Source organism: Sciurus carolinensis, chromosome 2 (genome assembly GCF_902686445.1).
Source record: "Sciurus carolinensis chromosome 2, mSciCar1.2, whole genome shotgun sequence".
NCBI classification, from domain to species: Eukaryota; Metazoa; Chordata; class Mammalia; order Rodentia; family Sciuridae; genus Sciurus; species Sciurus carolinensis.
Window position 1 is genome coordinate 109199749 of NC_062214.1, and position 17893 is coordinate 109217641.

The window sequence follows — 17893 nt, forward strand, 5'->3', positions numbered from 1 at the left end:
AGGGGAATGCAAACTACAATGAAGGAAAAACCCAAATTTCTACCAACACATAAATTGATAAACAGTGGTAGGAAAATGGAATACTACTAAGCAGAAAAAAGGAATCAACCATAGGTAAAAGCAAACTGGATTCATCTCAAAATAATTATACTTAGTAAAAGATTATTTTCCTTCCCCAAAAGAGTGCATACTGTGTCATTTCATTTTTATAAACTCTAGAAAATGCAACCTAACTTACATAGAACAGATCAGTAGTTACTGTGGATCAGAATAGGATGAGAGTACATACAAAGGGTCTGGGGTGGTGGCTATATCAGAGAACTTGCCTAGTACATATGAGGCACTGGGTTTGATCCTCAGCACCACATATAAATAAGTAAAATAAAGGTCCATTGACAACTAAAAAAATATTTAAATTAAAAAAAAATTACATATGAAGGTTGAAAATAAAGGATGTAAGAAGTGATCATGTAAACAGGATCCAAAAGAAAGCCGGACAGTGAGTGATCTTAACAATATGAATGATATTATCATGGGTGACACAGGACACCATGCAATAAAAGGAAAAATACACAATTGTATATATGCACATGCCTAACATATAATCTCAAAATGAGTAATTAGACATTCTTAGAACTCTAAACACAAAATATATATTCTCTGGGCACATGCACAATAATTAAAAACAAAAAGTCAATTTTGCATGCCTGTAATCCCAACTATTTGAGGCAGAAAGATTTCAAGTTTGACGCCAACCTGGACAACTTAGTGAGACTCTGTCTCAAAATAAAAAAAATAAAAGTGACTGTGAATGTAGCTCTGTAGTAGACTGCTTCCCTAGCATACATGAATACAGACAACAGCAACAACAAAAGCCACTCTCTGTATTAGTCCCTAAAGGAAACTACACAAAGAAAGAAGATCACATAGACTATGTTCTCCACTACACTGCAAGAAATTCCTTGGTTACAAAGAAAATCATAAAGAAAACTAAGAATTATTTAGAACAGGGGCTGGGGCTGTAGCTCAGTGGCAGAGTGCTTGCCTAGCATGTGTGAGGCACTGGGTTCCATCCTTAGCACCACAAAAAAATAAATAAAAAGCCCCCTCGAGTCCCCTCGCTTCCCGACGCTCCATTCCCCCCGCCCGCCTTCTCCCGCAGCTGCCTTCCGCAGGCCGTTTCCACCGAGGAAAAGGAATCATATCGTATGTCCGCTATCCAGAACCTCCACTCTTTCGACCCCTTTGCTGATGCAAGTAAGGGTGATGACCTGCTTCCTGCTGGCACTGAGGATTATATCCATATAAGAATTCAACAGAGAAACGGCAGGAAGACCCTTACCACTATCCAAGAGATCGCTGATGATTACGATAAAAAGAAACTAGTGAAGGCGTTTAAGAAGAAATTTGCCTGCAATGGTACTGTAATTGAGCATCCAGAATATGGAGAAGTAATTCAGCTACAGGGTGACCAGCGCAAGAACATATGCCAGTTCCTGGTAGAGATTGGACTGGCTAAGGTCGATCAGCTGAAGGTTCATGGGTTTTAAGTGCTTGTGGCTCACTGAAGCTTAAGTGAGGATTTCCTTGCAATGAGTAGAATTTCCCTTCTGTCCCTTGTCACAAGTTTAAAAACCTCACAGCTTGTATAATGTAACCATTTGGGGTCCGCTTTTAACTTGGACTAGTGTAACTCCTTCATGCAATAAACTGAAAAGAGCCATGCTGTCTAGTCTTGAAGTCCCTCATTTAAACAGAGGTCAAGCAGTAGGTGCCTGGCAGTGTCCACTCTGAAACAAAGCAATAACGTGATGTTTCAGCAAAGCCCAGAGGCCCAAGATCAGATGGCTGTGTCTGACCAGAAGCTTCTCAACTGTCCCTCAGCAGAGGCCCCTGTCCTAAGAGTGTGATGACCTGAGGAGGAGGATGGGGTAAGGCAGCTGTACCACTAGAGGGGGCCTTTGGTGGGTTTTGTTTGTTTTGTTTTTTAAGAAAAAGAAAAAAGAGCCCCTGGTGTCTAACCTGACCAGGTGGGCAGAACTCAAAGGCCACCTTCCTTCCAGTGAGGTGATAATGACATCTGGCTTGCCACCAAGGTCTTTTTGACTAGACATATTCTAGCTAAGGGGTGTCCAGAACAACAGAATGTGAGGCCAGCTTAAAATCAGTTAAACTTTTGACAAGGGAACAAATACCAAACTGATGTTATCAGTCCTGTAGCTAGCTATAGAGCTTGCAACTCACTAGCAACAGCTGCCCAGTGCCATGTGAAGTAATAAACTGGTTTTTGGTTTTCTTTTTCCCTTCCAGTTTTAATGTTATGTAATGTATTTAAACCCTTATTTAAATAAAACTTGTTTTCAGAAAAATAAATAAATAAATAAATAAATAAAGGCATGCTGTCCATCAATGACTACCAAAAAAAAAAAAAAAAAAAAAAAAGAATTATTTAGAGCAGGATGATAATAAAAGTACCACATGCCAAAAACTTGTAGAATACAGTCAGAGCAATATTTAAAGTTTTATATGTATTTCTTAGGTTAAAAATAAAGGAATCAAGCTTTTGACTTGGAAAAAGCTAATTCAAATAAATAAGAAAGCATTACAACTGACACCACAGAAATCTAAAAGACCATTAGAGATTATTATGACCAACTATATGCCAATGAATTTGATAACCTAGAAAAAATGGACAACTTCCTGGACATATACACCTTAACAACACAAAATCATGAAGGAACAGAAAACCTGAACATACCAATAATAAGTAATAAAATTAAATTAGTAATAAAAAGCTTCCTGTTAAAGCAAGCTTGAGAGCGGATGGTTTCTCTGCTGAATTCTAACAAACATTTAAAGAACTAATACCAATTCTCCTTAAGTCATTCCAAATAAATATAAGAGGAAGGAATACTTCCAAACACATGGTTATGGTATGCATGCGAGGTACCCCCCTACCCACCGCACAAAGCACCTCTTTTAATGCAGGAATGTTCAGAGGTGAAATGATAGGAGTGTAAGAGCTGTGACCCAATCAGTTCATCCTAGTTTGAATGAAATAACTGGGTGGTAACTGCAGGCAGGTGGGGTATGACTGGAGGAGGTGAGTACCTGGGTACTTGCCTTGGAAAAGGCTCATCTTCCCTTTGGCTGCCTGTGACTGTCTGCCTGTCTCTGTCTGTCGGTTGGTCTCTCCCTTTTCTAAGTTGTTCTTGTCAGTTATTTTGGTCACAGCAATACAAAGGCTAACTAAAAAGAGAAACTGGTACTAGAAGTGGGGTCACTGCTGTGACTAACCTAACCATGCACTTCAGAATCCTTTGGAAATGATTTGCAGAAGGAATTTGGAAAAGTTTAAAAATGCAAGCTGGAGAAGTTTTAGAATTTTGTAAGTAGAGCTTAAGGGGTAATTCTGGTGGGAGCTCAGAAAACCAGAATGCCAATAGTAATAAATACTGTTCTTATGAGGTTTCAAAGATAATTGAATACAGAGGACACCTGTGTTACATTCATGGGAAAGAACTTATCTACATTTTGCCTTGAGACCTTGTATGAGGCTGAATTTAAAAGTAATGAACTAATTAATCAGGTGGAGAAAATTTCAAGGCAGTACAGCATTCAGGAAGTGGCATGGATATTGCCAACAGCTTTTAGCCAGGTTTACTCTAAGACTTGGGAACAGAAAACAGAGCTAAAGGATTTTAAAAACTTGCCATTTGGCCAGAAAAATGCATGTAAAGCTAAGGCAAAGGAAGATGTGATTGTTAAAGAGATTATAGCTACTAAAGAAATGCTCAGTACTTGGCACAGAGACAATTGGAAGGTGCCTTGAGCACACCTCAGGAATTTGCAAGACAACACTCACTGTAGGCTTGAGATGGCAGAAGTGAAAAATTCTTTTGAGATCATGGAGGTGCCCTGTTTCCATATGAGGGGCCTAGGAGGTTATTTCACCAAACTCAGTCACCCAGGCACTCAGAGACCACTGGTGTGATCACAGAGAGCTCAGCTGCATAAGCTGACAGTAGATCTTGGTGTCATCCACATGGTGCCAATTCTGCAGGAATGCAGGATGCTGGAGTTAGGGGGTCATGGAGGTTTCCACTGAGATTTCAAAGGCAAGCCTGGGAGGTGAGGCAAAGTATAGTACAGTTGGAATCTCTGTGGACTGCCCTGAAAGGATGATGTATGAAGCTGTGAAGGTGAAGCTAAAACTGGAATGGAGACACCAGAAATTAAGAAGGGCCACTAACATGGACTGTCAGCTGTGAAAAAGCTGCAGGCTACAGAGAGAGCCAAGTTTTAAAAAGAGGTCATGTGCACAACAGCAGACAAGGCCAAAGGGGTGGGACCTCCTAAGCCCTTGGGAGAGAACATCACCATCATGTGTCCTACATGCTATATGTACAGGCAGTTACTGGACCTATTTGCCCAGCTGGATTTTGGTCTTGCTTTGGCCCCATTCCTTCTTTCTATGCCCCTATTTCTCCCTTATGAAATGGGAATGTTTACTCTGTGCCACTGTACACTGAATATATGTCACTTGCTTTTGATTTCTACAGGGATTTACAGGCAATAGTTTGCCCTGAGTCTCAGAGAAGACTTTGGACTTGGACTTTTAGGCAATTCTGAAAATGTTAAGACTATGTGACTTTTGGAGATAAACTAAATGCATTTTGCACTGAGACAGACATGAGCTTTTGGGGACCAGGGGTGGAATATTATGGTTTTGATATGAGGTGTCCCCTCAAAGCTCCTGTGTTAATAAAGGGTTGTTTTAGGTGAAATGATGGATCGTAAGAGCTGTCTCCCTCCCTCTTTCCCTCTTTCCCTCCTTCCTTCTCTCTCTACCCTGCCCTTTGGCTATGATGTGCTACCTTACCTGGGGCTCAGAGCAAGACTGAGATCTGTGAAATCATGAGCCCTAAATAACCCTTTTGTCCTCTAAAGATTTCTCGCCAGGTATTTTGCTCACAGTGCTGCAAAAGTCAACTAAAACATGCACACTCTAAGACTAGTAATACCTGGCTTCCAAAACCAGATAAAGATAGAACAACAATGAAAAACTACAGGTCCACATCCTTGATGAAAACAGATTCAAAAATCCTGAATAAAATACTAGCAAATGGAATCCAACACCACAATGAAAAGATTATTCACTATGATCAAGTGATATTCATCCCAGGGATACAAAGATGATCCAATACATGCAAATCAGTAAATCTGATAAGCCACATCAACAGAAAGGACAAAAACCATATGGTTATTTCAGTAAATGCAAAAAAAAAGGCACTTGATAAAGTTCAACACTCCTTGAAGATAAAAACTCCCAATAGAGTAGTTCAGTAGTAGAGTACTTGCCTAGCATGAGGCACTGAATTAAATCCCCAAGCAGAAAAAAAAAAAAAAAAAAAAACTCTGAATAAATTCAGTATAAAAGGAATATACCTATAACAAACTAATAGATAAAATCACACTGAATGGGGAAAAGCTAAAAGCCTTCTTAGTAAGACCTGGAACAAGATAAGGATATCCATTTTCACCTCTTTTATTCAACATAATTCTGAAAGTCCTAGCCAGAGTAATCAGGCAAGAAAAAGAAATAAAGCACATCCAAATTGGAAAAGAAGAGGTCAAAACTGTCACTGTTTGCAGATGATGAGATCTTATATGTAGAAAGTGCCAAAAAATCCACCAAAAAACTATTAGACTAAATGAGTCCAGAAAGTTATAGGATAAAAAATCAGTAATGTTGCATTATATCAATAGTGAATTATCTGAAATAGAAATTAAGAAAGCAGGGCTGGGGATATAGCTCAGTTGGTAGAGTGTTTGCCTTGCAAGTACAAGGCCCTGGGTTCAAATCCCCAGCACCACAAAAAAAAAAAAAAAAAAAAGAAAGAAATTAAGAAAGCAACCCCATTTATAATAGCTCCCCCAAAAGTAATATATGTAGGAATAAATTTAACCAAAGAAAGACATTTACAATAATAATTATAAAACACTGATGAAAGAAATTGTTTTTTTTTTTTTTTGCGGTGCTGGGGATTTGAACCCAAGGCCTTGGGCTTGCGAGGCAAGCACCCTACCAACTGAGCTATATCCCCAGCCCATGAAAGAAATTGAAAAGGACACATTAAAAAAATTGGAGAGATATCCTGTGTTCATGGAGTGGAAGAATCAGCATTGTTAAAATGTCTTTACTACCCAAAGTGATCCAGAGATTCAATTCAATCTCTATCAAAATAACCAATGACAGTCTTCACAGAACTAGGAAAAACAATTCTAAAATTTACGTGTAACTATATAGAAACCCTGAACAGTCAAAATCATCTTGAGCAAAAAAGAACAAAGCAGGAGGCATTACACTATCTGACTTTAACTGTACAAGGTTACAGCAATCAGAACAGCATGGTATTGGCATAAAAACAAACATATGAACAATTGAACAGAATACATCCAAAAGTAAACCCATACATCTAGAGCAGCTGATTTTTGACAAAGGTGCTAAGAACAGGCACTGAAGAAAGGAATGCCTTTTCAATAGATGATCCTGGGAAAATTGGATAGCCATGTGCTGAAGAATGAAACTAGACGACTATCTCTTTTTTGTTTTATTTATTTATTTATTTATTGGTACTGGGGACTGAACCAGGGGTCCTTAACCACCGAGCCACACCCCAGTCCTTTTTAATATTTTTTTAAGAGACAGGGTCTCACTGAGTTCCTTAGGGCCTTGCTAAGTTGCTGAGGCTGGCTTTGAACTTATGATCCTCCTGCCTCAGCCTCCTGAGTCGTTGGGATTACAGGCGTGCACCACTGCACCTAGCTAGACCACTCTCTTACCAGTTACAAAGATCAACTCAAAATGGATTAAAGATGTAAGACCTAAAACTATGCAACTACTAGAAGCAAACATAGGGGAAACACTTCAGGATAATGGAATGGACAAAAATTTTTTTTGACAAGATCCCTAAATAACAGGAAATGAACAACAAAAAAAGATAAATGAAATTGTGGCAAACTAAAAACCTTTTGCACAGCAAAGGAAACAATAAACAGAATGAAAAGACATCCTACAGAATGGCAGAAAATATTTCCGGTTATGTATCTGACAAATATATAAGGAACTCTTAAAAACTCAACAGCAAAAACCTAAATAATCTGAATAATAAATGGGCAATAGCTCCAAAAAGACATTTTAAAAAAAAATTTTGGTGTCAATGGACCTTTATTTTACTTATTTATATGTGGTGCTGAAAATCGAACTCAGTGCCTTACTCATGCTAAGCAAGCATCCTACCACTGAGCTACAAGCCCAGCCCGAATAGACATTTCTCAAAAGAAGACAAACAAATGCCAATGGGTACATGAAAAAATGCTCAACATCACTGATTATTAGGGAAATGCAAATCAAAACCATAATGAATGGTATTATTAAAAAACTTAAAAAAAAATGCTGGTAAGGATGTGGTTAAAAGGGAATCTTTGCCCTTTGGCTTTGGCAGGAATGTAAATTAGTACAGCCATTATGGAAAACGGTATGGAGGTTCTTCAAAAAATTACAACTAGAACTACCATATGATCCAGCAATGTCACTACTAGGTATGTAGCCAATGGAAATGCAATCAGTATGTTGAGGAGACAGCTGCACTCCCACGTTCACTATAGAAATCACAATAACCAAGAAACTCAATCAGCCTAAATGTCCCTCAACTCATCATGAAATGATAAAGAAAATGTGGGACAGATGGGCATGGTGGATCACCCCCCTGTAATTCAAGTTTCTCAGGAGGCTAAGGTAGAAGGATCACAAATTCAAGGTCAGAATGGGCATCCTGGTAAGACCCTGTTTCAAAATTTAAAAATCATAACGAAAAAGGCTGAGGATGTAGCTCAGCAGGAGAGTGCTTGCCTAGCACGTACAAAGCCCTGGGTTTAATCCCTAGGGCTGGGGAGGGGGAAAATAAAAAGGAAAAGAAAATGTGGCACATTGCACACTGGAATATCATTCAACTACTAAAAAAATGGAATGCTGTCATTTGTGATAGATAGAACTAGAGTTCATTACATTATGTAAATTAATCCTGGCACAGCAAGACAGGTACCACATGATCTCACTCATCTGGAATCTAAAAAGGTTGATCTTATGGAAGTTGAAAGTAGAGACAGCAGGGGTTAAAAAGGGATAGGAAAAGGCCGATCAATAATACTGTTACAGTTAGAAGCAAGAAATTCTAGTGTTTTATTGCACAATAGGGTGATGGCAGATAACAATAATGTGCTATACATTACAAAAAGCTAGAAGAAAGGATTTTGAAAGTTTTTGCATAAATAAATGTTTGAGATAAATATGCTTAACCTGATTTAAACACACTTGATGTATATATACATGGAAACATTACATGGTATCCTTCTATGTACAATTTTTATGTTTTTATGTATCAGTTAAAAACTGTTTTAACAAAAAAAAAAAAACAAGGAGAAATGCAGACATCAATGAATTTTAAAAATATATCTAGATGAAATGGATAAGATCCTAGAAAAGTAAAAAATACCAAGGTTGTTACATTAAGAAATAAATGTTTTATTAAACACACTGAACTGGTAAAGTATTCCTTCCTAAAGAAGCCTAGCTTATCAGAAGGCTGAGGCAGGAGGATTTCGAGTTCAAAGCTAGCCTTAGCAACTTAGTGAGGCCCTAAGCAATTTAGCAACACCTTGTCTGAAAAAGTGCTCAGGGTTCAATTCCTGGTACCAAAAAAAAAAAAAAAAAAAAGGAAGAAAGAAAAAGAAACCTAGTTTTTCAGGTAAATTCAAACCTTTAGTAACAATTCCTGTCTTAAACCATCTAAGAACAGAAGAGGAAAACCATAGTATTTTTCCACTAGTGAATATAGATGCAAAAAATTCTAAATATCATATTGGTTAACCAAATCCAACTGTACACTACAAAATAAACATCAAAATGGAGTAGAGTTTATCGTAAGAAAATTCAACATCTGAAAATTCTAACCAGAAGTTTACATATAAATAGACTAACGGGAGAAACTCAAAAGCTAGAAACTGTACTTTTTATTGATATAGAAGGGGCAGTTGATAAAAATTCAACAACAATTACGTAACAACTCTTAGCAAACCAGGAATAAAAGAGAATTACTGTAACTTGATGGATTTATGTTCCAGAAGCCTACATTAAACACTATATTAGTGGAGAACTAATATGTATAATCTTCAAGCACCAACAAATCATGGATGCTAATTATTATCCCTACTGTTTAGTAGTTTATATAAACTATCATCCTAGCTGTTTAATGTATTATTAAAGATCCTAGCTAAAAAGAGAGAAAAAAATTATTTTAGCTAACAATGTAAGAAAAAAGTTAAAAAATTGCAAAAGTCTTATTACTTGCAGATGCTATGATCAACTACCTAGAAAAGTCAATAGAATCAAACTATTAGAACTAAGAGTTCAACAAGTTGCCAGGCATATTAACTTAAAAAAAATAATAATAACTATTATTATTATTATTTGGTACTGAAAGTTGAACCCAGGGTGCTTTGCCACTAACTACCTTTGTAGTCCTTTGTAAATTTTATTTTGAGACAGGGTCTCACTATATGCCCAGGCAGGCCTCAGACTTCCAAGCCTCCTGCCTCAGCATCCCAAGTCACTGGGTTTATAAGTGTGTGCCACTGTGTCCAGCTTCAGTACTATTATTTATTTATTTATTGGGCAGGCTGTTTCTTTAAAAATGACATTTGTATTAAAAGTCTTAAAATGAAGAGACAATGATTAAACGAGTGGAATTAAAAATTACAATTAGCACTTGGTACATCATAACAGTACAATTTTGCTCTTTGCTTCTGAAGGAACACCCTATAACAGATAATCAAAACATTTCAAAAATAATATGTAAGGGAAGCTAATACCTGAAATTTGAACAAAATGAGCAAAAAAAAAAAGGGGGGGTGGGGAGGGAATACCCATTGCAGATATAGACATTACATTTTAAAGGCTGAAAATAATAAAGAAATTCACTGAACCACAGGCCTTATTGTCCTGGCTCCTTCAGGAAGATTACTGAAAGGAAACTGGTAAGTGGTTTGGGGAAGAGCAGATTCTGGGACTGGTGGGAAGTTCACAGGTTTTTGGTAGAGTGCTTGCCTCGTATGCGCAAGGCCCTGGGTTCAATCCCCAGCACCACACACACACACACACACACACACACACACACACACACACAAAGAGAGTACTATTATTTATGTAAGCAATAACCAACTGAAGATATAATTAAAATAAAAACTAAGTACCTAAGACTAAAATCTATTGACTAAAAATTTTTTGTTGAAGTACGAAGACACAGAAAAGTACACAAATCATAAGCATACAGCATGAGAAATTTTCACAACTGAACATACTTCTATCACCAGCACCAGATCAAGAAATGGAACACACTGAAGTTACCCGTTTCCAGAAGCCTTTCTCATCTCTTCCATTGACTAAAGAGCCAGTACTATCCTGACATCTAGATTGGGATAGTTCTGTCTGTTTCTGAATTCTATAGAAACGAACTGCTATGTAGCTGTTTTTTAATTCTATAGAAACAGATTGCTATGTAGGTTTTCTTTTCTTTTCTTTTGGTACCAAGGATTGATCTCAAGGGCACTCAACCACTGAGCCACATCTCCAGCCCTATTTTGTATTTTATTTAGAGACAGGGTCTCACTGAGTTGCTTAGCGCCTCACTTTTGCTGAGGCTGGCTTTGAACTCACAATCCTCCTGCCTTAGGCTCCCCAGCTGCTAAGTTTACAGGCGTGCACCACTGCACCCGGCTAATGTAGGTATTCTTTAAAAAATTTTAAAGAGGAGAAAAAGATCCTTAAAGGGATGAGCAAGACACATATTTGCAAGACACTTTCCCTTTTTCCTTCTGGGCATGCTATTTGTTTTTATTACCATGTTATCATTGTTAATACTTCTCAAAACAGTCTATTATCTATAATCTAGGAAACCTCAAAAGAATCAAAAGAGTCTGAACTTTGATTCTTTGTCTATCATTTTTTTAAAAATATAGAAATATTTCTAGCAAGGTATTCATCTCAAAATTTCAAAAGAACAATTCTGACACCTCATATAATTCAATAAAATTTTACTTTCCTCCATTAATTATATTTTCCAAGGAGTTATAAACAAAGATAATAACAGGGCAGAAATAGATTTAATAAAAGAGATGAAAGGAATTATTATATATATCAGCTCCTTTTAGACAGGAACCTGCTTTGCCCTATAGACAGGACCCAGGCAGTGTCTTGAAATATTTTAAAGGTCTGGGCACAGTGGTGTGCACCTGTAATCCCAGCAGCTTGGGAGGCTGAGACAGGAGGATCACAAGTTACAAGTCAGCCTCAGCAAAAGCAAGGCACTAAGCAACTCAGTGAGACCCTGTCTCTAAAATAAAATACAAAAAAGGGCTGGGGATATACTCAGTGGTCGAGTGTCCCTGAGTTCAATCCCTGGTACCTAACCCCCCAAAAAAGAACAATTTTAAATAAGAAATATGCATTCTAGAGCACAGACTATTGCCCATAAAGCATCAAATGAAATGATACTTCATGGTCATTTAAAACCCATTATTCTGTGTCTACATAATGGCTATGTCTTTAAAACCCAGGATTTTTTGAAATAGTGACCAGAAAAGGAAACCACATTTGTGATAGATTACTATGCTTCCAGCCTTGAGATCTGAAGCTAAGCTTCTTAGCAGTTCCACGTACAGACCTATAGGTGCTTTTTCAGCCTTGTCTGTGCTTCGGAATTACCTGCAGAGATCTGTCTGTTGGTTGGCAGGTGGTTTCTTCAAATAAAAATGTACCTGCCCCTCCTGACCTACAAATCATAAGCTCGGCAAGAAAGGACTTGGTGTAAATACATGCTTTAAAATTTCCCCAGATGATTTGTCTAGACAAGGCAGAAAAACATTAACAACTGACTGAAGATCTCACTTTACATTATCTACGTTATTCACATGCCCATGAACTAAGTGTTATAAGTCATACAGCATATTCCCATTTGAAAAATTATTGATCACAATTTAAGTTGGCATTCAAACTTAAGAACACAGAACTCCAAGAGTCAGAGCCTGTTCTGAGCTCCAGACAGGTTAGCTAATATTTGTTGTGTTTTACTTGGAAGATTATCATGTATATAACTGAAGTTAAAAGTTATAAAATCACACTATAATTTAAGGCACTAAAATTAGAATCAATTGTTTCCTTGGAGTTACTGCCAACTATATAAACAGATTGCTGACTGTTGGAAATGAAACCAAGACCTCCCCTTTGTTCAACTCAACTTATTAATAACAATAAAAACCCTACCTCTATTATTAAAAATAGAGAGTGTTTTTATTTTCTGCTTACTTTACTAATTCTCTCAAGCCTCTCCAAGCTAGGCTTTAGGCACATCAAGAAGAAACAAAAGTCATGTACTCAATTTCTGAGGTAATAATCCATTTTCTTTCTAGAACAACATAAGATAAAAGACAAACCTCAGCCACAGTACTGCGAATACGATCCACCACCTGCTCAAAATCCACCAAACTGAAAAGTGGCTGCTGCTTGAGTCGATGCAGCTCTGCAGCAAAAGTGTCCTCCTGATTTTTCAAAATGGACCCTGCAGAATAAGAAGGCAGTGTCAAAGGAAGACAGGACAGACAGGGCGTGTCTGAGCAGACAGCAGTTTCACCCACTTCTCAGGCACACAAGCCAGCACACTGTGCTGGAATCACAATCCATGAGTATTTTCAGCCACTCTCTGACCAGGTGTGCTTTGGGTCACACAATATTACTCAAGTGCCTCTGAGGATGTGGTACACTGAACAAGGAAATTCCTACCTTTTCTAGTCAGGTTCACATTTTGATTCTCAAACATTTGGACAGATTCTCCAACAAAGAGGATTTTTTCAGCAACCCTCACTGGAATGTAGGATGGCAAAATCTCCACCCGTAGGGAAAACTGTTTGAGAGATGGTGCCAGCATGTTCTCTTCCTCAATCAGGCGCTAATTAAGGAAATAATATGTATCAGAGATGATGTATGAAAAAGAGAACAAGAAAATATCTAGTAACTCTCCCAAGCCATAATTTATATTCTCTAAAATCAACACTATAAACCTGAGGTTGCACAATTCTTGGAGAGATATATTTCATTTTTATGTTGCAGAATGGTATGGTGGAAATAACAGTGTTTTTTTTTTTTTCCCCCCTACCATCATTTAGTCCTCACTCTGACTTCACTGTGTAAAAACTTGGGCAGCAGATCAGCTTCCTTACTTGTATAATGCAAAAAGCTGGTCTTTATTTTTTTAGGTCTTACATACATGTTTGCTCTGCTGGGGTTCCTCAGGCCCTGTCCAGAGACTTTTTTTCTCCTGCTCTACATTCTTCTGGGATAATCACATCTTCTGTGGCTTCAGGATATATCAGAACAGACAGTTTTAATCTTTTTAGGCCACAGGCCTCTCTGAAATGATAAAATCTATGAACCTTCCAGACAAATGTATAGACCTGTAACATTTCAGAGAACCACTTAAAGCTACCCATGACCCCAAATTTAAAACTTCTGAGCTATATGCTGATGCCTCCATGTTTAGATTCAGCGCAAACTACACTGCTCTCAAGAGGTCCAGGCTCAACCCACTGGATGTTTCCCACAAGTTCCTCGAACTCAACATGCCCAAAATTAGACCCATCTTTTCCCCATAACAGCAGTGCCCATTCCCTATCAACACACTTGTTTGGATGCTAAAGGCAGAAAGGGTATCATCCTTGAGTCTTCCCTCAACTCATAGCCAATGACCTATTGATTCTAAGACCTATTGATTCTACCTCCCAAACATCTCTCAGACCTATCTACTTTTCTCTGTATTCACTGCTATTGCCCTTGGACTAGGGCACTATAATTTTTCTCCTAAGTATTCCCAACATTCTCTTAATGGGTCTACCTGCCTCCAATACTGTTTTTTTTTTTTTTTTTTAAATGATTCCCCACACAGCATTCAGAGTGATCAGAAAGTCTGATAGTGTTATTATCTTTCCTAAAATTCTTCAAGGGTTCCTTCCTGCTGTTTACAGGGGCCTTCATGATCTTGCCTGTACTTTATAGTCCCATCAATTGCCACTTGCCCTCTCTCCTGCCACCATCTCTCACATATATTACTTCAGGCTACCATTTCAACTGAATCACTAATGGTTCCCCAAATAAGCCATGTCTTTCAAGGAATCTGTACCTTTACCTGCATCATTCACTCTGCCCGGTATATCTTAACCTGCCTCTCAAGTCCTTTGTAATTCAGACATAACATTCCACTGAAAAGCCTTCTTCAGTTACTCCAAAACCCTCCTCCAAGACATCTTCCAAGAATGTCTATGCTTATTCTTTTTCAGAATATACCAATGGTCTACTTTTCTTTGCTTGCCACTGAACTATAAGTCCATTAAACCATTATGTCCCACCATCCTAGAAAACACCTATAAAAACCACAAAATTTTATAGGACACCTATAAAATTGCTCAGTTTAAGTTTTTATAGGTGTCCTACATATAGGATGATGGCACATAAAGGGTTAAGGATAAGGATTACATTTTGTCTATGCAGTCATAGCACGTAGAACCATGTCTAGTATGTAACAGGCATTCAAGAAAATGTTGTACAAAATAAACAGATGGCTGGATGGATGAATATAGGCAATACAGGACTTTGAGAATCTAATAAGAACTCCAAAAGGCATTTTTAAAAGCTACAGGGTAGCTCTTATTTGTGGAGATGAGACTTATTAACCTCTTAAGTGCATGTAATGGTAAAAGGGGAAGCAAAAGGAATTTCAAATTAAATTCTTTTTTCTTGTGCTGGGGATCAAACCCACAGCCTTTTACATGCTAGGCAAGTGTTATACGAGCTATATCCCCAGGCCCTTGCAATCATATTTTCTATTTTGTTGCCTCATAATAGTTAGGAGAAAGCAATGTTTACATCTAAAGAATTTTGGGAAGGTGCTCAGGTTGTGATATCTGAAGAGGAATCAGCAAAAGATGATTTAGCTGCAGACTTCTGACTCCTGGCAGGAGTATGCTGGGCTTCTTGCTGTGTTCTCACCAAGTCCTGGAGTTCTCTCAGTTGTTTTCCTGTCAATCCCCCAATGCCCAGATCTTCCTCATCCTCTTCTGACTGGGCATTGGTATTACCAGAAGACGGACCCTGTTTGATAAAGAACTCTTCATGCTGGTCCAGTAGGAGTCCATGGAGCATCCAGGCCGAGAGTTGTTTATACATGACTCCATGACAAACAGCCAGGATTCTGAGAGGAAAGTAAAAACGTTAGTGGTCCACTTAAAGAATAATGAATCCCACAGAGGTCATGCTACAGGTTAAAGAGAGGTATGAAAGTTTGGTGAGTCATGGGGGAAATTAATTAAGTTAAAAATAATTGTGCTATTTTAATTTAATTATTTGTGGATGAACTAAGTGATTAAATTTCCATAGTTGCAGTCTACATTCTGAAGTTGAAAAGGTTAAGTAAATGTCATAACATTTTTTCAGGAGAGGCATATTTTCTTTCCTTCTTTTGTGTAAAGTTTCAAAACTGTTGAGTCTTATTAAAATTAAATGAACTTAATGGAGTCTCTTTTTAGCTAACACAGTATTGAATTTATTTTTCTTTTTGTTAGAATCACTTAGAGAAAAAGATTCAAAACGTTAGTGCCAGTAATATATGAAAATGTACTATCCAACAAAATGCAGAAATGAAAATAAAATGCAGAAAGGTTGTTGGGAAATAGGATATTGAGATAATCACCTACCAGATAACAGATTAATTACAAAGGGAAAAAGGAACTTCTATAATGGAGAGATCTGATGGACAAGAGATCTGATCTAATGTCACAAGAGCAGTAATGGGTTAAACTTACTTTCTATGCTTTCTGACATGATGGAATGAGAAATACTATCACCTATGTTGTTCTCTTGCCAAAAATATTTAACCTGAATCTAATCATGAGGGAAGATTCAGATAAATTTAGAATGCAGGACATTCTCTAGACAATTGGTAAGGGCTCTTATAAAATGCCATCATCATAGACAACAACAAAAGGCAAGTGGGATCATTCCAAATTAAAGGAGACTAAAAAGACAGGGCCAAATGCAGTGTGAAAACTGGATCCTGAACTGCAAAAACAGAATAGTTGTAATGGATTTTATGGGAACAATTGGAGAAATGTGGATATATTTTAGATATTGTATTATGGAATGACTGTTAGCTTTCCAAGGTGTAATATGGTACTGAGGTTAGATAAGAGAATGCCTTTTTTCCTAGAGATACAAAATGAATTTTTAGGGGTTAAGTGTTAAGGCATCTGCAACTACTTCCTAATGATTCCACTTTAAAAATTAGGGAATGTGTGTATTTCACATATACACAGAGGAGAAAGAAAAAAAATGTGGCAAAATGTTAAAAACTGGTAAAACTGAAGAATATACAAGTGTTTCACTGTAATAATCTTTCAACTTTTTTGTAGGTTTGAAATTTTTCAAAATAAAAAGTTGGGAAGAAAAAGAAACTACAGGAGCTGAGCACAGTGGTGCACACCTGTAATCCCAGCAGCTCAGTAGACTGAGGCAGGAGGATCAAAAAGTCAGCCTCAACAATTTAGCAAGGTCCTAAGCAACTCAGCAAGACCATGTCTCAAAATAAAAAATTATGGGGCTGGGAATGTGCTCAGTGGTTTAGTGCCCCTGGGTTCAATCCCTGGTACCAAAAATATTTTAAAAAAAAGAAACTACAGGAGTTTGAGCCTACTATTTTTAGTATACTAATTCAATTAGAATGTCTCTTTTACAAAAGTAAAATGGAAAACCATTTATTTACATTTATGCACATCTGTAAAATTTGGTCTCTCAAAATATATATCAAATATGTATGTATTAATATTATCTACATAAGATTTTATATTTTGTGCAAATAATAGAGGATTCAGTCCCCATTGCATGTTCAGGAAAGTTTCCTGCTCTTCTGAGGGTTTACTTGTTCAGTGTTTATAGAGTGTAGATTAAGAGTTGTGAGCTCAGTGGTACACACCTATAATCCCAGCAGCTTGGGATATAGGATAATAGTTCATACAACATCAACTCCCATTCTACACTCAACGAAGTAGGTACAGTAGAAAATGCGGATTGTAGCAGCTGGGATTGAGACAGGAGGATTGCAAGTTCAAAGCCAGCCTCAGCAACTTAGCAAAGCCCTAAGCGATTCAGTGAAACCCTATCTTTAAATATTAAAAAAGGCTGGGAATGTAACTCAGTGGTTAAGTATATGTCCCTGGGTTTAATCCCCAAAAGCAAAAAAAAAAAAAAAAGTGGTGCGAAGAGGGGTTGAGGGTGTAGCTCAATGGTAGAGTGCTTGCCTAACAGTGGGGCCAGGAGTTCAATCCCCAGTGCTGTTTAAAAAAAAGAGTTGTGAAGAGTCTCAGAAATCATCTACTACAATTAATATCATAGTCCATTTTTTATGTTTAATATTTATTTATTTATTTGTTGTGGTACTGGGAAATGAGCCCAGGGGCATTTTACCACTGAGCTACATCCCCAACCCCTTCTGTTTTTTGAGATAAGGTTTTGCTAAGTTGCTGAGACAGGCTTGAAATTTGCAATCCTCCTGCCTCAGTCTCTCAAGTTTATGAAGTTAGAGGTATGAACCACCATACTCTTCCAGACTCTTTTTTAAAAATGAGGAAGAGGGGAGTGGGAGATCCAATAAATAGTCTCTAATAATACTTAAAGTAAATTTTTATATAGTTGTAATTATTAAAACAATTTTGTATCATCTTTTGATAAGTA

At 37.5% G+C, this 17893-nt stretch overlaps 2 protein-coding genes across 2 annotated transcripts in view; one reads left to right on the plus strand and one right to left on the minus strand.

Annotated features, from left to right (window-relative positions):
- Tubgcp4 (tubulin gamma complex associated protein 4) overlaps positions 1-17893 on the minus strand; it is a 46341-nt gene that overhangs the window by 17916 nt on the left and 10532 nt on the right. Inside the window, exons 7-9 of the mRNA XM_047539477.1 lie at positions 15158-15359; positions 12899-13064; positions 12553-12677 (exon numbers count right to left, since the gene is read on the minus strand). Of these exons, the coding sequence (XP_047395433.1) occupies positions 12553-12677; positions 12899-13064; positions 15158-15359 (493 nt within the window). The remainder of the gene's footprint in view (positions 1-12552; positions 12678-12898; positions 13065-15157; positions 15360-17893) is intronic.
- On the plus strand, positions 1136-2367 carry LOC124976683 (eukaryotic translation initiation factor 1-like). The gene has a single exon (XM_047539487.1). It carries the CDS (start codon positions 1209-1211, stop codon positions 1548-1550), a length of 342 nt encoding a protein of 113 aa, XP_047395443.1. The 5' UTR covers positions 1136-1208; the 3' UTR covers positions 1551-2367.

Coding starts and splice junctions, on each gene's coding strand:
- LOC124976683 (XM_047539487.1), top strand. CDS start 1,209: ATGTCCGCTATCCAGAACCTCCACTCTTTCGACCCCTTTGCTGATGCA.